Source organism: Danio rerio, chromosome 19 (assembly GCF_049306965.1).
Source record: "Danio rerio strain Tuebingen ecotype United States chromosome 19, GRCz12tu, whole genome shotgun sequence".
Classification (NCBI taxonomy): Eukaryota; Metazoa; Chordata; class Actinopteri; order Cypriniformes; family Danionidae; genus Danio; species Danio rerio.
The window spans coordinates 37,128,444-37,148,907 of NC_133194.1; the positions used below are offsets into that span (position 1 = coordinate 37,128,444).

The following is a 20,464-nucleotide window of genomic DNA, read 5'->3' on the forward strand; positions in this document are numbered from 1 at the left end:
TAAAGTTGCTCAATCATAAAAGACAACTGTAATTCTGCAGACATTAAAGTGTTATATATATATTTATTCATTGGGGTTACAGCTGGATAAAGAACTGGAAGAGGTTACCATGCAACTCCAGGACACTCCAGAAAAGACTCCATACATTAAACAAAACCACTACCAAGATGCCAACAATATCCTGAGCATACGCAACTTCACTGACGGCAAAGGTAATAGAAGTGGAAATCAAACCTTGTGTTCCGCACCTGTCGATCACACACCGCTGTCAGACAGTGAGTCATTTCAGTATGTCACACTCTTTCCCTCTGTTACTGTCACCCAGCGAAAAAGAACAATTTATTGCAGTGTCATACATTATTCACCCCCAAACATGTCAGCCTGAAAGTGTCATATAAGGTGCAAGTTCTGACTCAAGTTCTTGAGCTCAATCCGCAATTGACATCCTGGTGGAATGGCAGGATTTTGAACATCATTGCCTTTGTTTTCAGATGGAGAGAAGTCTCTGAAGAACCACCTAGAGCAGAAACCCCAGGCTCAGTGGGGATCCGCGGATCCTTCTAGGATAAGTAGAGGTCCACTAGAAGACATCAACTCACCAGAACAGTGAGTTCAGAAAAGTTTTGTATGAATGCATTTGTTAACAATTTATCCAAAGTCTTAACTAAATTTAGTTTTCTAATGAAAAAAACATGAAATTCCTATCCCAGGGGTGCCCAAACTCAGTCCTGGAGGGCCATTGTCCTGCATAGTTTCAACTTCCTTCAACACACCTGCTTGGAAGTTTCTAGTGCACCTAGAAAGAGCTTGATTAGCTGGTTCAGGTGTGTCTGATTGAGGTTGGAACTAAACTTAGCAGGACACCGGCCCTATCTGCAGACCAACCTGCATCTGGCTAGCTAATCATGTTTATGGCTGTGATGTAATGCAAGGCCTATGTCTAATTACAAGCAGGAGAAATGTATCATCACAAAAAGAAGTTCTTACATGGGTTTTTTTAGAGTCTGAACTGTTCAAATGGTTTTGGGCCTACGGGGATACTTTTGGTCACAGGTAAAGGGATAATTACTGATCTTCTAGCAAGTCCACATATTGTGGTCTAGGTCGAATAGATGTTGTTAAGCATCATTTTCTGTAATAAGCATAATTGATGCTGGAGAAATTGACCAAAATAAAGATTTGAGTTACATTGATAAGGGCCACGTTGTTGTATCAAGATTACATGGTCAGAGTATCTATAAAGTCTTTGTGGTAAAAATTTACCAGTAGTGATCTAAGGAGGGATAAACCACGAACTGGTGACAGAGCAAACAAGGCTCATTAAGACACAAGGGCAATGAAGGGTTCAGATCTGATCTGGGCCAGCAGGAAGACTACTCACTACAATGTTATCATGCTAGCACTCATAACATTGCACTCTGTGTATGGGACTGCATTGCCAGTGCCCAGTCAGAGAGCCAAAAATGACCCGTCAATCAAGAGTGCCTAAAATGGGTATGTAAGCATCAGAACTGTACCAGATGGTTACCCCAATGAGTCCCGTTTTACAAAAAATGGACGGCTGTGTATATTTGAGCCATTTAATTGGAGTATTAAAGACAACATATTGCAGTGTTGGATGGCAATAAGCCAGTGGAGAGAGTGTGATGTTCTGTTCTGCTGGGAAACCCTAGGGGTCTGGCTATTCATGTGAATGAAAATTTTACACATGCTACCTTGAAGAACCTTACATGAAAGTCATGACAGTGGCATTCCCTATTGTGTGGCCTCTTCATCAGGATTGTCCACCCTCTCACATTGGACATATTCTTTAGGAATTTTTGAAGAACATAATGAAAGCTTCAAGGTGTTACCCTAGATTTCCAAATTCTCCAAAGCTCAATGAAACTAAACATCCGTAGGATATATTGGACAAGCTCCATCTCACAACCTACAGGGCTTTTAGCTCATATGTGTGCATTCTGTTGTACAAACTCATTCAAATGGTAGTGAGAAATAGCAGAGATCAGAAAGAAAACACACATGAAACAAGAGGCGAACGGAGAGAGAGAGAAAAAGTAGGTGTCTGTGGTTACATAACATTTGATTTGTACTAAGAGTAGAAGGCATTGTACCCTGAAAATAGACAGAAGAGTAGAATTAGAGGACTACAGGCCATCCCAGCACATGAATGTTTGATCGCACTGTGAGATTCTGCACTGTGCCGCTGTTCATCAAACACACACACTTAAACACACTCACACTTACCCCAGTAGCTGATGGTCCCTTGACCTTGCAAAATAACACCACCTCTGCCATGGGAATATGCAGTGAGTAATTTATTGCGCCTGTTTCTCATGTCTGTAGTGAGGGAGAAACAAATACATTGGTAGCTCAATGACATTAATATTAAGTGTATTTTTTTTATTTTATTGTTTTGTAAGTGGACCTCCTACATATAACTAATCAATGTTAATTATTTCTAAACACAGAAGACATTTTCCTTAATTGATGTACGAAATTAATATTTAATTGAAAGTAATAACTCAAAGAGAGTCCAATCATAAAACCAATCATGAGAGGTGTGGTGTGTGCACTTTATATAACTGACATTTGGCTTCTGTAATTGATTTAAAGGCTTTGGCCACTTGGGGTGCAGTATGAAGACACAGACATGAAGCAGACTAGGTACATATTGTTTACCATCATGACAGATGCGTAGCCAGGGTGGAAATAAGATGCCAAAACTAACACCCTGACAATTGCTTAGCAGTTTCCAAACGTCTGTGAAAGCGGCCCTGGCCTTGCAACACTTGCAGTGTAGTCCGTAAAGATGGCGATTGAATCTTTGTTGAATCTCAGTGGAGCCCGACTCTGCTCATGTCTCAATACCTCGATACAATCTTGGAAATAATAAAGTTTAGCCACGATGGCCCATGGCTTACCGTCCATACCGTGCAAGACTTCAATGCGAACAGTTCACAAGTACGCCTTTTTCCAGCTGTAGCGATTCTCTTAGCAGCCTCGCCATCGACGTCATAGAACTTGATCCCTCTGTCACAGCTACGCCCAGTATCCTAATGTTGCATCTACTCATTCTTCCCTCTATGTCTTAACATTTTTCTCTCAGCACAATCATCTCTGCTTTCAAATCGGTTACCACTGTTTGCAAAGTTGTCACTTCATCTGTTGAAAGACTGCCTTCCATTCCCTTACTCGTATTCTTCATTTGGTCTATCACAGGTTGTATCGCTGCCGTGTTGTTATTATTATGATTATTTCAGTTTTGACTGCTTGTATTCAGCAAGTGCAAATTTTTTTCAGCCCAGACTTAATCACCTCTGAAATGTCCGCCTTTAGTGAGTAAAGAATCTCTGATTTCAACTCCCTCAAGTCCATTTTCTCTGGGCTGACTGGAGGGGATGAGGTCACCTGCGATCAGGTGACAATGGAGCTCGAAGACGAGGCGGTGTTAGACATAGAACCAGATGATGCGCCATATTTGTATTTGCATAGTTTTTCCGCCATTAGTTCATATATTTACTCTTTTCTTATTTTAGAAATGCATTCGAAGCAGAGATCACACAGTGTTTTATTATATGGCACTGATTTTATATTGTATAGCTGGAGATCAACTGGAGCTCAAACCAGAAACACCTTACTCCTTTGCCATGCAACCAGAAACCGCCAAACTAGATACATATTGAATTTTAGTTTAGTCCTGGCTGATGGCACAAGAAGAACAAGATCAGGACCAAATCCTTTACAAGCAACTATTGTAAAACGACCTCAAACTTTTAAATAATAGTGAAGGTCTAGATGGTGTAGTTAGGGCAACTACCAGCAGGATCTAATGGTGTCATAGTAACCCTAAACCCTATATTAAGACGAGAATGCAACGTGCAAGGCAAAATCACTGTTGCTTTAAATGTACTCTGTAAACTTCTGTTCTAAAAATCATCACAGGAAATGGAGAATTTTCTGCATTTTATGCAAATAAATCATTTTCTTCCCTGTCATTTGTGTTCGCAGCATACAGCGCCGGCTATCCTTGCAGCTGCCAATCCTGCATCATGCCTATCTACCCTCCATAGGAGGTGTGGACGCAAGTTGCAGCAGTCCCACAAGCAGCCCATCCTCCAGTCCCCGCCACAGACACATGCCTCCCTCCTACAGGGTCATGGTGTCCGGCCTGTGAGCCCTTGCCCTGACCTGCACTACACTCCGAGGAAGCGATCAGCTTTTTTATTTTAAGACAGACTGAGCAATATCAGCGGTTAACAGAAGCGTGTGAGCAACCCGGGGGGGTCCAAGTCCTCATGCATCCATGACCCCCTTCCACCATCCATGGCCACATCAGAGCAGAACTGATCTTTCAGGCTAGGAGGGAGGTGACTGGAGGTCCTCACACAGCAACTCAACCCAGACTCCAATCCTCTCGTTCCTGTCACCTCCCAATCCTATCTCAATTAACTCAACACTCCCCCAAAACAGCAACACGGACCAATGGAGGACAGGAGCTGTAGCCTTACCAGCTAATAAAAAGACACTTCTGTTGTTAGCCTTTCTGTGCACATCAGTTCTGCTGGAACTTGTGGGAAAGGGGCAACGGATGTGACCGAGAACTCCTCCTCATTACTCACCACTTCAACAGCCATGTAAATACCATATTCGAACATCAAAATGAGCTTTGAATATGCTGTGAAATGAATTATTCTGACGAGGCCTGGTGCTCCAGAGAACATTACAGACAGGCACCAGGAACAAACACATACAGCGTTGCAAACCGGTATGAATTTGTTGTATTGCTTCAGTGTCCCAATGGTGTGAACAAGTGGTTAATGGTAAATAAGACTATTAGCGTCTTGATTTTTTTGATAAAGCAACAAGGGAGTGTTTCAGGGTAATGTGGGCCAACTGTTCTCACCTGGATAGACGTGTACCACACATTGTTTTTCTTCAGAAACAGCTAGCATCATGTAGGCCTGTCCTTGTAACAGAGTATCTAACGTACCACTGATTTACTGCAAGTAAGAGGATGTGCAATCGCAACCTCAAAGAGCCCCAGGTCCAGCCAGGACAGCGAAAAAAAACGGCGATTTTAGAGGGTCAGTCTTCCATTACAGCCGAGCGAGTTGATCTCGCATTCTGGGACTGAAAACAGATGCAGCCCAATGCTTCAGATGTACAATAGCCGTCATGTGACCGGCTGTTACAGAACAAGAAGACTCACAAATTGCGATAATAACAGGGAAGTGGTACTCCTTGCAGGGCAAAACCAAAATATCCTCACAGAAAGCTGCGAGGTTACACAAAAGAAGTGGTCCACACAGCAAGACAGAAAAACGATATCGTATTAAACAGCGGGACTGAAAAATTAGCACAAGTGTAATTAACCTAATAAGAGCAAGTCACGAATGAACAAAGGCTCGTTTTGACTTTCCGGTGCAGTCTCTTAGTTTACCCCTCCCTCTGTTTATTTCTTGCTTTGTTTTCTTTTGGATGTGTGAATCCTTAACGGTCGTAGCTTGGGCTAAAAGGGCTCGGGTGGAGGGCATGCGTTTGCCCGTGTCGTTCCAGGGGAGAAATGGCAGAGAGGTTCATCCCATCTCAGAGTGACATTGTGAAATACATCACCTAGCTCTTAGCAACAGTGAAATTACCTCATAGTTGCTATAGAAATGTTACTGTGTGAAGTGAACTTTGCACAATGTCTTGCAGAGATAGGGAGCATCAGCTAGAGCTGGTGTTATACTACTTTTGTAAATCTGGAAATGTAATCAAAATATGAATTTTCGGAAAATAAGCTATGTATCATCCGTATCAAAGGCAAGAGTTCATTTCGGTTGGTATCTCACCACTGGTGTCTTGGTTTTAGTTACTGTCAGATTTGTTTCTGTACGTGTGTGCCTGTCGTGGACCGAATCGGATGACAAAAGCCGTGATATCACATACGATCCTAAGTCAATCCATTGAGAATTTCTTTAACATGTGACTTCCTTCTGTTATCTAACAAAAAAAAAAACACAACATTTGTGTATTTATTGTCTCACCTTTTTTGAAGCAAGAGGAGACTGAAACACAACTAGAGGTGTGCTTGCAAACTGCGGTTGTCCGTACCTCATGCTCACTACTGAGTCACAATGACGTAGACCTTTAACTACAACAACACAAACAGATACGCAAAAATCCCACAACGCCACGGGAGCTTGTCTTAGTATGACGGCCACAACCTAGACTGATGCTTTTAATACACGATGAGTTTTTCAGTACACGGAGGCGATTGTCTACATTTTAACTTGACTTTGGCAGCATATGACTATGACTGAGATTTCATAAGACTGCATTTAGCTTATTTTTCACCTTCATTTCAACATTGTTATTTATTATGTCTTATGATATGTTGTTTGGCACATTCAGAAGTCCCACAATATGAAAACATCTTTCGCACATATGAACACCACATTCAATGCTGTATATTAATAAAGAGTAATTGTAAACAGAAACAGAAAATGATAGACATTATGGCCCAATCCCAACTCTACCTCTTAGCCCTTCCCCTTAGTAAGTAAGTAAGGTGTGTTTATATAGTGCATTTATCGATTTATCGTGTATGGCCATACACCCAAAGCACTTCAAAATCATGTGGTCTCTCCACACCACCACCAGTGTGCAGCATCCACAAGGATGATGTGATGGCAGCCACAGGACAACGGCGCCAGAGCCGCAACCACACACCAGCTATAGGTGGAGTGGAGAGACAGTGATAGAGCCAATTCGGTGGATTGAGATGATTGGGAGAAATGATAGGTAAGGGTCGATTATGGGAATTTGGCCAGGACACCAGGGTTACAACCCTACTCTTTATGAGAAATGCCATGGTATTAATGACTACAGAGAGTCAGGACCTCGGATCAACGTCTCATGCGAAAGACGGTCCCCACTTATAGTATAGCGCCCCCTTTACTATACTGGGGCATTAGGACTCACACAGACCACAGGTTGAGTGCCCCCTACTGGCCTCACCAGCACCACTTTCAACAGCAACCTAGTTTTCCTATTTGGTCTTCCTTCCAGGTATTGACCAGGCTGAACCCTGCTTAGCTTCACTGAGTAACCGAACTTGACCTGCAGGGTGATATGGCCGTACCCCTACCCCGCGTTTTGCACATTCAAGTGAAGGGGTAGGGGTGTCTCAATTCTTTTTAGCTTAAAGGTGTAGGCCTAAGGGGAAGGGCTGGATAGCCCTTAAAATGGAGATTTTTCAGGATCACACTTGAAACCAAGGGGTACGAAATTTTCCCAGAATACATTATCTACAACTTTAACATTATTAACACATTTATAACATCATTCATGTTTTACGGTTAAGCTTTTTTTTTTTTTTTTTTAAATGCAAAGTTTTGCTATCTATAATCCATAATATTAACTTCCGTATAGCAGTCCCACAACATACTTTCACATCTGACAGTCGAATACCCTGTCAGAAAAGTTTAGTGGTCGGAAAGTGTCTGCTACACTGTTAATGTTGTTTTCGTGTGTTCGCATAAATGAATATGGCCACAGTGTAAATGCAAAGTACAGTTACGATCTTATTGCCACATTATATTGTTATGATAACATAATATTGTTGCCTTCGGTAATTTCCGGAAGGTAAACACCCACAAATAATGCAACTGGAAAAACTACAGCGATCTTATATGAAGCAAGAGATCGCGATGACATATAATGATGTGTGCAGGTGTTGTAGTGGTGTCCCATTTATTAGGGGTACATTTTGAAGCTCTTCCCCAACACACTCTGTTTCAAGAGGAAGGGGTACAAAATAGAATTGGGATTGGGCTTATATGTTGGGTTTAATGCTTGTTTCTCATTGCCCTCTTAACATTTATTCTCATGTAAAAATATGTATAGATTTCTTTATGGCTATAATATACAGTTTGATGATTAACAGATCAGTAAATGTATAAACATATATAAATTGAATTTAATATAATATATATAGGGGTGGAGGGTAATAAGCAACAATGAAAATGAAGTGTTAATTCAGCTCAGTGTATCAGTGGAAGGGCTAAAAGGGCTAGCTCACATTTACATATTGTATTTCATTAAATATTTATATATATATATATATATATATATATATATATATATATATATATATATATATATATATATATATATAGTACTGTAAATACATAAAAATTATTTAATAATAAAATCATATATAATTGTATGAAAATACACTTGTCCTTCAAGCTGCTGATTACTGAGCTTTCAAACGGTTTTGAACTTCCAGTCACGAACAAACTACAGTATTCAATAAAAAAAGAATATATAAAAGAGCAACTAAAATATTTATATTTTACATAAAATATCTTTTAGACAAGAGTTTGATTGAACAAGATGTTTACAAGTGAACCAGCCAAACATTTGCTTGAAGAGAAATCACAACGATGACCATGATATTAATTAGTTGAATCCAGATTAAATATAATTGTTAAGCAGAGATTATCAAGAAAACCCTATTCAGAGCTATCAAGTATGTACACACAAAGAATGTATGAGATTTATTAAAAAATTCATTTATTTTTTAACCCATGCATGGTGTTCTATGCATACATTATAGATTTAATTTTGCTAATAGTTCTACTCGATCGTTTCTGACAAATGCACAATATAATAATTATGAAAGTGGCAATAATTAGCGCATTCTATCTGTATAAATGCATATATTTGCAGTATGTTCTTGGTGGTATACAGTACATTAAGCTGGAAGGCAGAATCATATCCAAAATATGTTTTACACTACCTGTATATTTGTTGTATAATTATGATGTTAATGTTAACATTGCACAGGATTACTGTCATGGGGGTCATGCTTCTCAGAACAATTCTACCTGCGAACATGAAGACGCTCATAGTGCACCATGCACCACAAACTGTTCTTTTAAATACAGAACGGTAAACACCGATCCGTCTGTGTAATCATGTCATTAACGTTATGGGAAAAGTGAATTTGTGATTGTCTTGTTTAAGGAAAAAAAAACACACACAAAAAACTGAATAAATACCAAGGTAGTGCTTTATATAATTTTTTTTTTTGCGGACATGTTCTATACTGTGGATTCAGATCACTGTGTGTGTGTGCATGTGTTTGTGGATCAAGCAAAATGCAAGGTTATCCTGCTAAAACATGTTGCTTCTGAAAATGCATCATGTTCTGTGAAATGCACATCTGGTTGTATAGGACCGTCTTGGCAATAACCTTGGAAATGAAGTTAAGAGCTGATTTGTGGTCACTTAAATCTGTGATGTTACCTACAAAAAATGATCTAAATGTTGTGTTCTTCTAAAGCAAGAAAACACTCATTTGTGCAAAGAGATTCATGAATTCAGTCTACAAGATTAGCGAAAACTGTTGGGCTGGACTCCATGCGTATTCTGGTGTGAACTGTTCTATCTTCGCATTCATGTATCAAAAATAGAAAGGCCTTGTCATCACCCCAGGAGAATGAACAACCACTTCTAATGTATATAATGTAAACAACTTATATTTTTTTTCTGTAGAGGTATAATACAATGATAGTGGGGGATGTTACAAATGACGTTAAAAAGACAGAATGTTAGCAGTGAGCGTGTATGTCTGTTTGCCACTGTGTGAAAACGTGCTGTCTACAAGTTTACACATCGCTATACAAACTATTTATTCTGTGCTGGAAGACTTACTGCTCTCTCTATTTTTTTTTTTTTTTTTGGTCCTTTTGCTTTATTTATTTTTATTTATATATATTTTGGCATCTCTTTTGAGTTCACAAAACTCATCACTGCCCATCAAGAACAAAAAAAAAAGAGAAACTCCACAACTATTGTTTTGACTTTTTTTTCTATACAGTGCTTTTTGGAAGTGTACACTTGTGTGCTCCACTGCTGTATCGTCCCGTGTGTTTGCACTGGCACACACACAGACACACAGGAGCTTTAGAACAAATCAAAGTGGATGTGTTCATTTCATATTTCTTGTACCCTTAAACTGCATGGAAATCATAACATTTTTAATAAATTATTGCAAAAAATGTTTTATTAATAAAATGGTTAAAATTATTCTACTTGGCATTATTTATCTCAAACCCCATTTGGAAATTTTCCAACCCTCATAACGCATTTGAGTCTGTTTTGACTCAGGAAAAAGTACATTAATGAATACAAATGATAGTTTTGATTTAAAGCGAACAAAACTAAAACAAAACTTTTATTCGCAGATTTTTCTTTAATTTTTACAGTTACATTTAAGAAATATAACAATTAACATTGAACACTTTGTTATAAAAGTGAAAGTATACCATAAAAATATGTGTAACAAATACCATAACAAATATTATATTTAAATAAATGAATAATATTAATAATGTTCTGATTCTCAGATTAAATGTTCTTATAAATTCTTTTTTTTTTTTTTTTAATGATTTGTGTGGTTTACGTGTAACAAACTATTAAAACGAATACAACACTAATAATATAGTAAGTTTAGGCACATAGCCGGGGGGTGGGGTTCGAGTGGTTTGAAAGAAGCCACCCTGCACTGACAGGTCCAAAATTTGACCCTACATGAGCTCATTTGTTCTACGTTGACTGCTATGTCATAATAAAATTTTTTAGACAAGCAAAACATAATTTAAACAAGCAAATCAATCTGCCAATGGGGTAAGTAAAATAATCTTGTTTTTCTTTTTGACATAAGTTTATTTTGCTTACGATATTGGCAGATTAACCTAATTTTGGTATATATTTTTTTTAAAACAATGACTAATAAAAAGTACAGCACAACAAGCATTTGAAGCATATAAAAGTTCATTTTAATAATTAAGCTATAGTTGTTATCCATGAATTTTCAAATGTACATTTTTTACGAGAGGCTAGAAAAATCAGGAAGCTCTACCTTATTATTATCATCATGTATAATTTTTATTATTAGTCAAGTGGAGAAAAGTTGAATGTGCTGGCCAGTTTGTAATTTGCTTTATAAATGACAATAGGCTAAAGCCTTAATATGTAGTTTTTAATTTAAAACTAAAACAGATTACTTTTTTAACCTAATGATATGTAATAAAAATAATACGTGTAATAACATAAAAATATATATATTCATATTTCTTTATTCTGAATCTTTAGGAAATATTTCGTGTGGTTATGAGTACCACCTGACAAGCTAATCCAGAAATAAATAGTGCTTTAAATGTCACTAAAATGCAGCAGCTATATAAACTATAAATACTTAACTAAGTTAGGTTAAATAGAAAATGAGGCAAATAGCTAAAAAGGTCCAAATTTTGAAAAGAAAGAAAAAGAACCACCTATTTCACCAGGCTGGCCACAGGTCTGAAGTTTCACATCTTATAACTTAACCAAATAAGAAGTTATGACATGTAATATTATTATAAGGCTACAGATTTACCTGTAATTCCAAAATATAGATTTTAAATAGTTATGAAGGTTAATAATTACTTAAAGTGATAGTTGACAACAAATACATTTTCTGTCATTTACTCACCTTTACGCTGATCCAAACCTGTACCACTTTTTTCTTTTCTTTAATTTAATTCATTATGAACTGTGGAAATAGAGAAGTAATGTTATTCATTATTTAAAATGTGCCATTTTAATTTAGTTACATCAAAATAAACAGTATAATGTACATTTTTAACAGGAACTGCATACCCTTCAATTCGACATTAGGGAGTTCTGGTACGAAACTTTGTATGGAAACGTTTTTGGAAAGGTGTTTCATTAGCTGAACAGTTAGCATTTTGAGCAAAAAGTAGTAGCCTACAATCCAATAAAACAGTTTTATCCCTCACAACCTCGTTTTTATTAAAGTTAAATAATAAAATCTAACACTGCGATGCTCACCAAATTGATCTGTGGACAAGGACTGGTTTTAAAGAAATATTGCGTATTGAAACAGCACATGCCCGAGGTGTGATATTAGGTGCGTTCGACATGAAGCTCAGCTGCAGCCGGTGATCAACGAGATTAGCCGAGCGCAGGCGGGGCGGAGTTCAAAACGGAGCCGTCAAGACGGACAGCTGGACACTTCGGGACTCAAAGTTGCTGCAGTCATGATGACCGATCACATGGCGTCATCATATTTTTTTGTTATTTTTATTTATAACAACAAAACATTTACAAATAAATCAGAATACAGTTTCTACAAACTATAGTTCCTTTTTAAACAATAAGGGAGAATTATGAATAAAATATATAACAAATGCATGAGAGAAATAAGAGGAAATGAGAGGTTAATATAAACATAAAAACGAACAGGTCTATTAAATACAAAGCAATAAGCATAAATTCTAGGAGTTAAACATCACTCTTTAGGCTAATACTTCTTGTTTGAATCTGCTAAAAAATGGTTTACATGTACATTTATGTACATTTATAGATATAAAAATTTCCCATGTAAAAAGCAAAACAAGGTGTTTTGATTAGGTCTTAATAAATGACATTATTTTGGATAATGAATGAATTTTCAAAAAAGCATTTTAATCCAAAAAGATTGTGTTGAAAAGAACAAAAGGTAAAATAAGTGAGCGATGTAGAAGTTTCCCAGAAAGAGCAGGTCGCCTTTAAGCTGCTAAACAGGAAATAAAATACATATTTATATTATAATAATAAAGCCATTTTATAATTATTTAATAAAATAGTTCTTTACTTTAATTTGTTAAGAGAGCTTTAGGGTGGCAGGATCAATGATGATGATTTTCTTATTTCAAGTCTGTAAGACTTATTTGAGTTCATATTTAGGTTATTCACTAAAATATATCATTTAAATCGTTCATGGAGATGAATGCAGTAAATAGTCTGTATAAAAAAGTTAAAAAATAAACCTGTGCAAACAAGCTAACCTTTATAACCAGATTATTTAACAAAAGATGATTACTGCAGTAAAATATTTGTAGTCTTTTAATAAGCAAGATGTGTACAGGATAGAGAGGGTGTGAAAAGTGAATTGTTTGTTTTGAAACTTTTGAATCGGAATTTGTCCAATTATAAACCCGAAATACACGTGTTTGTTGTCATGTGGTGAACTCGGCCAATCGTGTAATATCGGTGTCGTCATCAAAGCTCCTGCAGTCGCTCTTCAGAAGCTGCATGGTCTGAGTTTGCCGTCTGATCTCGGAGCGCTGTCGCGGTACTTTGATGCCACATGTGACAGTCACGTGGCGTCGGCGCAGCATCAATCCGGACAAGATTTCTAACCAGAATGCACCGCTTTAAGACAGATTTCGATCGATCTGCGCAGCGCTGCATGAAGTCGAACGCACCTATTAGCTGTTTGAGCGGACTGATGGGATCACCTGATACCGCGAGTGACCAATCAGAATCAAGTATTACCTCACAACATGAGGGCGAGTACACCCAAATAAAGGCAAACCCTTCATTTTTAGCGAACCTTCTCTTTAATTCCTACTTTGCCTCACTGAAAAGCTCTACACTAAACAATGTTTTGCTCTTCCTCTCACACTTTTACACAATCATAAAACAGAAAGGCAAGACAGATGAATCTGTAACGGGTGCTTCTGTACATCAAGTGTGATGAATTATTGAGTGTGCAGGGACTTCATGCCAAACTGGATGCTGGAGGATGTAAGCAGCCTGCATGTCACAGTCAGCTTTCCCATTCCATCAGGCGCTCAAATATTTAACATGTCAGTACTAGACAGAACACAGAAGACCTTTTCACGTTTCAAAACAGCAAAACATAGACGGGTCAGTGGCTGTCCTCAAATAGCACACAGCGAACCATGTTACTGCAGTACAACAGATAAAGTTTAGGAATGTTAAACTTTACCAAAGAAAATCATTTTGACTCTTGGAAAGGTCTTCACGTAGATGTTGAACATGGCTTGACAGTTGGAAGTCGGGCCTGGATTTAAGACAGCCCTTGTTTTGAGGCCCTCATGTGTAAGATTCTGTTGACATTTGACAGGTTTGGTTCCATTTTGAAACAAGGTGTGATTGTTTTGTTAGTGCATTTTCAGTAAGGATGAACACTGCCGTCTAAATCTTGGTGCACACCAGACAAGTGGACTGCTGAAATGATGGATGTTAGTTAATTTACAAACAAATATGAATGCAATATGGACCAAAACCATTTAAATGAACTACAAACAGTACACAACTTGACAAAAGTCTTGTCGATCTCAGTTGTAAGAGCAACAAATAATAACTTGACTTCTGGTTGATCATTTGGAAAAGTGGCAGAAGGTAGATTTTTCAGATGAATCCTCTGTTGAACTGCATCCCAATCATCAAATACTGCAGAAGACCTATTGGAATCTTGACAAAATCAGTCAAGTTTGGTGAAGGAAAAATCATGGTTTGGGGTTACATTCATTATGGCGGCGTGCGAGAAATCTGCAGAGTGGATGGCAACATCAACAGCCCGAGGTATCAAGACATTTGTGCTGCCCATTACATTACAAACCACAGAAAGTGACATCTTCAGCAGGATATAGTGCTGCTCCTCATACTTTAGTCTCCACATCAAAGTTACTGAGAAGGAAGTCAAGGTGCTCCAGGATTGGCCAGCCCAGTCACCAGATATGAACATTATTGAGATGGAGGAGTCTTCGAAGATGAATCCAAAGAATCTTGATTAACTCTGGGAGTCCTGCAAGAACGCTTTCTTTGCCATTCCAGGTGACTTTATTAATAAGTTGTATGAGTCATTGCAGAGATGTATAGATGCACACGTCCAAGCTCATGGGAGTCATACATGATATTGATTCTTTTCCACTTCACCATGACTTCATATTCTTTACTGTACATTTTTTCTGTTCGCTGACAAGACTTTTGTCTAAGCAAAGTCAGACCTTACTTTCCTAATGTAATGATCATCATTTTCAAATGAAATCATATTTTATTTAGCTAAAATTAGCGTAATCTAGAGGCCTTTGCCTTTCGTATTAGTCGCTTCTATTATCAAACGATCAAATAGAAGTCAAGTTATTATTTGTTATTCCTAAAACTTTGATAGATGACAAGACTTGTTAGGTAATGTACATGATGTCACAAAATATGACCCTAAAAACAACAGAATGCTCAGGCATACCCATTCATTTCACTATGGTTCTAATATCACATTTTCAAGTTCAAAACAGGCTGCAGAAATTACTGCAGTAGATATTCCAAATATATTATTATCCTTTTTTATTATTTTGTTTATTTTTCCTATTTTGTAGAAGGTTCTAAGTGAACCAGGGCTAAATTAATCATTTTATTTTGGGTCTGGATTTAAACCAGAAGTGAACAACCTAAACTGAAATCCTAAAGTCTCTTTCTAGTATTCATGTATACTTACAATAGGTAAAGTACAGGGTTTATCAGAATGACAAGTTTCACATATAACCTTTCAGCAATCAAGTAAACAAAATTGTAGTTCACCATACAGTATGGTAACCAGGTTTAAATCTTGTGGTTATACTTAAAAAAACAGTAATAATTTAAGTTTAGTATTCCTAGAGTTTTCAAGAGCACTTTAATAGGAAATTTCCAGGATTTACCATTATGACAAGTAAAAAAATTGCATATAACCTTACAAAAGTGATTTGGTTACACCATGTAGTCTTGCAGCCATGCTTTCAAAACGAGTATTTTTAGGTGTTTTAGCATTTGCTGTGGTGTTTTGAGTAAATTATTTTCTGTGGTAATCGAAAGCATGTCACAGATGTCGTCGAGCTGAACTGAAGCCAGAAAACATTCCTTTAATGTCTCAAGGATGAATGTCATTGGTTTCAATAAAGGAAGCGCTCAATAAAAAGGAGCACTTTTCCCTAAATGAAACACACTATTTCTCCTGTGAATGATTCACGCCTGGTGAGTCTATGGCCCTCACGGCTCATTGTACATCTTATCCGAATGTTCATCTGTCCTTCAGGCACTGGAAACAGAGGATGTGAGCCGGATTTTCAATTCTCTTACCGTCACTTATGCCTGTAGGTTATTACAAGAGGATTCGTGGGACTTGTGGTGCTTTAAAAAAAGAAAATAAAAGAATTATAGTTAGCTTGAGATACATCACTCCAGTGAAATTTCATTACTAGAAAAGAGCCATTTATTGTAATACAAAGTGATATGTTTACATCAAGCAGTACTCCATAAATAGGACATCATATTGTGTTTACAGGCCGTAAGTAATAGAGTTAAAATTCAAAAGAACAGAAGCTGATTTAAGGGAATGAGAAAAAGGCTCCCATCATCCCCCATGCCTGCTGAAAATGTTTCAGCAGTTCAGAAGATGTAGTTTGTCACTGCTGAATATCAGCAGGTCATAGTGCAGATAGGTTGATGTCGAAGATTTTGACGACATGATCGGCACCAGCGCTTGCTAGCTGGACCCAGGCCTGCTCTTCTTTGCTGTCCTGTCCACCATGGCCACCTCGTCCCAGCCTCGGCCTCCAGCGCAGCCTCTTTACCACCATTGTGTGACCCTGACTGTAATAGTTGGTTAAGGAAAGTATGCACTTCTGAATTACATTTTTTTTCATTCCATTTTTTCCCCCATTTCCTATTCAGTTGAGCAATTTATGGCGAAATTACTAATAACTAAGCTTTAAGAACCCTATAAAATATTTTACATTTTTACATCTCTAATTAAACTTTTGCTGTGTGTTCGCACCAAAAGCAGGGAGAGCATCAAAGTAGCTGGAAGTCATTCTTTTTTAATGAGAGCCGTCGGCAAAAAGCGGCAAGGAGAGTTGAAATCAAGTCAACTCTATCGTAATGCGCTAAGACAACATTCGGTATCAAGTGATCGGAATGTAAAAGTCCACCGCTTGAGAGGATTTCAGAGAACACGTCCTGTGAACTTTGGTTCCGACCACAGTTGTTCCCAAGGGTTAGATTATTGAGGTTGCCGGATTTCCAATTACTTATGTTTTCTTAAGCCCTGCTCACACTGAGATTTCAGCCACAATTTCGTCATCTGAGACTAATTTGGGAAATCCTAAAAGATTCCTGAAATCCTAGGCTAAAATCTGTGATCTTCTTCGCTTATGCCGAGTTCAGACTGCATGATTTTCGCCCTGATTTTGACTCGCCAACAGGTTTTGAGAAATCGCAGACAAATGCCTGAAATCACAGGCAAATCAGTGATCGTTCACGTGAGTGACAATCACACAGTATAAACTATCAAGGACACAATATGAGAGAAACATTAATAAGTCGCTGACACCCGTGACATATTTGGCATGCTAAGTATCTAGAGCTGTTGACGATTCAAATCATGCCGTGTGAAAAGTTTTATGATTGAAAAAGAGATTGCTAATTTTCTTCAAAAGCCAGGTCAGCAACACAAGTTTCTAAAGCTAAAGCCTTTTTTTCCCATTATGTAGTTAATAACGAAAGATATATTATGTGACCTTATGTTGTTTCCATGTGATTTCTTTTGTTTGTTTGGTTGTGAGACGTATTTTGGACAAAGTTGTCTGTGATTCTCCCTATTTTAAAGCCAAGCAGTGTGAATTCTCCTGTCGCCGATCCATCCTACAGTGTAAACACAGTACCGACAGAACGCTAACCCAGATAGTCATGCAGTGTGAAAATATCCGTGACACAACTACTTTAAAAATCATGCAGTCTGAACTCAGCAATAGTGCTCGTTGCGATCAGATTTGTCCTCCGATGAACTTCTGGCAGTGTTGGAAGATTTCAAACACGTTCTTGCAGTGCGGCAACAGCAGTGATGAGCGTCAATCCAAGAACCAATAGGAGCGCTCCGAATTTGAGGATGTAGTCCATGCGACAACTCAAATGACCACGGGGAAATGTAAAAACAGCTTTTTTCTTTCTAGTTTTGTTATTGAGGCATGCTGTGTGCAAAATTGCCGCTACAGATTGTTTATGTTTGCTGTGAGGAATCATTTTAGAACGCGGGATAGTGAAAGTGTCACACCTGGATTACGTCAAATTCCGGGGGAGTTTCTGACTTTATGACGGCTGACATGACTTCGTACAGTCTGACATGCTACAATAGTTTAGGATTATTAAAAATAAAACAAAAAAACATGCAATGTGAGCCGGCCTTTACAGGGACATAACTAAAAAATTTATTTTAAAAAAGCTACTGGTGAGTTGCTGATGTGCATTAACGTTATTTTTAAACGGCAATATCATGCTAACTATAATGACAGTACAAAACGGTATTGCTGCTTCAGAAGATGCCAGACATATTGATTAAGTGGAGCAAAGCCACACCACATGCAACAACTTGATCTTCTATAGTTAAATTAATTTGATAAAAAAAAAAAACACACAACATATTCACGCTAGAAAGCATGTTTTATGGAGGAATGTAAATTATTTGCTGATATGCTGCAACAGCCCATTTAAATACGAAATCAATGTTGTTAATTTTGACGCCAGCAGAGCAGTGAAGGCAGACAGCGTTGTTGCCAGGGCGGACAGAACGAACTTCAACGCTTTCGCCGTCTTCAGTGTGAATGCACAGTTACTCTGACATGACCACATTGATTCATCTTGATTCTAGTCGAATTTGCAGCTGGATTTTCCCAAAACGCAAACAAATGAATAAAACACGCTGCATTTTTTCATAGTGCAACAAAAATTGCGAAAATAAAGCAAAAACAACTAATTTTCACTTATTAGTGAAATATATGTGTCCTAATAGTGTTTTTAGCAGCATGGGACACATATACGACTGTCAACAGCTCAAAAAATGTGTTTTGGTGTTTCATGACCCTTTAAAGACTATCTTTCAGTTTTATATTCACAGACAACAGTCAACATCATGATCTGACTACGTGTACAGCACTAATTTGACTTATTCATGCCAAATTTAAAAATAAAAAATAAAAAAAAATACACAATTCTGTTTTTTCCACAATGCAGAAATCCAAGGGCTGAAAGCCACAAGCATGAATAGACATTGATTCAAGTCAACATGAAGCTCCCCTTGCATGCTGCCTGGATGTTTTACATCAGCTCTGCCTGTCCGAATACTTCCAGCGGTGAATATACACCAAATTCAAAAAATAATCCAAGCAGAAGAAGAAACACATGAATCAATCTTACTTTCCAAAACTTACCGCAATGCCTCTCCAAATTCCACTTCTCGTGCCCCCAAGGTGAGTGACTTCTACGTGAAAGTGCCTACACAGACAGTTTATCAATTACACCTACAGAAAGAGAGAGTTTAGCCAGTCGGGACTCAATCCACTGTGGGGGAGAGAGATACAGCTAGCGAGAGGCTCGGTGCAAACAGAATGCACAACACGGCCTGGCCTCTCTCTGACACCTCATTCTCTCTCTTCACGGATCAATGCGGAAGCGGCCCACGGGAGCCCCCGTATCAACCTGAAGCTTCTCCTGAGCAGCGTGGGCCAGCTCAGATACATGCGGCCCTTTTGTTGTCAATTATACCACCAGCGCTGGTCTCGGGGAGGAGGTATGACTGTCTTGTTTAACTTGAGATCGTGTCACTTTTAGGGAGAGTGAGGAATCGTGAGATTATTTATAGGGACACATGGGACATTTTAACAGGGTAGTGCGTGTAACTATTTCAAATTTAAAAGTACTGCACAGTTTTGGCATTGCAAATAAAAATATTTTAAAATGTCATTACAACTCAAAATAAATATAAATATTCTAATATTTTGCTGTAAACAAAATCTAAAACTTTGATTTTTTTAACATTTTTAACATAATAGTTTTATAAACAAATTTCTAATAACTTTTGCTATTTTAAATGAATTCTAGTATCTTTGTCATGATGACAGTACATAATATTTTACAAGATAATTTTCAAAATACTAGTTTTCAGCTTATTTAAAAGGCTTTAAACTAGGGTAAAGGCTGATTTATAATATTTATCCAGTGCAGCCTTCGCATGGTCGCATAGCCCTCGCTGTGGCTGACCTCTCAAAAAATGTAACTACACATCACAACAACCCATAGTACAACCTCTCTGATTGGTCAGCTTGGTAGCTGTGGCAAATGTCAAAACACAAACCTGTTGGAGCGAGTGTTTACAAGTGTTGAGTCCCGTGAAGTAGCTCTAGATGAAAATTGTTTTGTGTTTACCTTATTATTAAAGTTGTTGCAAGTCCGCCAGTTCCCACTTCTGAAAGAGCGAATTTTAGCTAAAAAAATGATACAGACGACATAAAAACCAACTGCCAGCTAGCGTTTCGGAAGTGTTATTGCAGAGCAACACAAACAGTATGCAGAGGTATAAATGCATGACTGCATGCTAGGCAGGTAGCTTAGCGTCAGATTTTTCCTCCGATGAAGTTCTGGCATTGTCAGATGATTTCATGTGTGTGCGTCATGCAATCACTCGACGCAGAAGTATAAATCAGCCTAATTAGGTTAGCAAATCAAGTTAGGGTAATAGGTAAGTCATTGTATAAAAGTGGTTTGTTCCGTAGACAACTTGAAAAAAAAATATTGCTTAAGGGAA

The 20,464-nt window shown here is 37.9% G+C and overlaps 2 protein-coding genes and 2 long non-coding RNA genes across 9 annotated transcripts in view; 2 read left to right on the forward strand and 2 right to left on the reverse strand.

Annotated features, from left to right (window-relative positions):
* The window catches only part of gabbr2 (gamma-aminobutyric acid (GABA) B receptor, 2), a 378,525-nt gene extending 371,672 nt beyond the window's left edge, over nt 1–6,853 (forward strand). The window contains exons 17-19 of one of the 2 annotated variants that reach the window (XM_073930931.1): nt 83–212; nt 492–606; nt 4,012–6,853. In XM_073930931.1, the coding sequence (XP_073787032.1) occupies nt 83–212; nt 492–606; nt 4,012–4,177 (411 nt within the window). In that variant the 3' untranslated portion in view covers nt 4,178–6,853. The remainder of the gene's footprint in view (nt 1–82; nt 213–491; nt 607–4,011) is intronic. The other variant, NM_001144043.1, reaches the window with a different exon arrangement.
* Nucleotides 49–12,005, reverse strand: LOC141379146 (uncharacterized). The gene is made up of 5 exons (XR_012395155.1): nt 11,890–12,005; nt 11,698–11,805; nt 11,531–11,590; nt 2,248–2,340; nt 49–2,115 (listed from the first exon to the last, which is right to left on the reverse strand). It is a non-coding gene; the product is annotated as an uncharacterized lncRNA (long non-coding RNA).
* Nucleotides 11,126–15,419, forward strand: LOC141379149 (uncharacterized). Its single transcript, XR_012395157.1, has 2 exons — nt 11,126–11,968; nt 13,315–15,419. It is a non-coding gene; the product is annotated as an uncharacterized lncRNA (long non-coding RNA).
* A 657-nt stretch (nt 15,420–16,076) lies between these two features.
* The window catches only part of elp2 (elongator acetyltransferase complex subunit 2), a 50,889-nt gene continuing 46,501 nt past the window's right edge, over nt 16,077–20,464 (reverse strand). For 4 of the 5 annotated variants that reach the window (XR_012394630.1, XR_012394629.1, XM_021468089.3 and 1 more), the window contains one exon: nt 16,077–16,479. Coding sequence is in view for 3 of the 5 variants with exons in the window: in XM_021468089.3 (XP_021323764.1) it covers nt 16,314–16,479 (166 nt within the window). In the remaining 2 variants the exon portion in view is untranslated. The remainder of the gene's footprint in view (nt 16,480–20,464) is intronic. The other variant, NM_001044925.1, reaches the window with a different exon arrangement.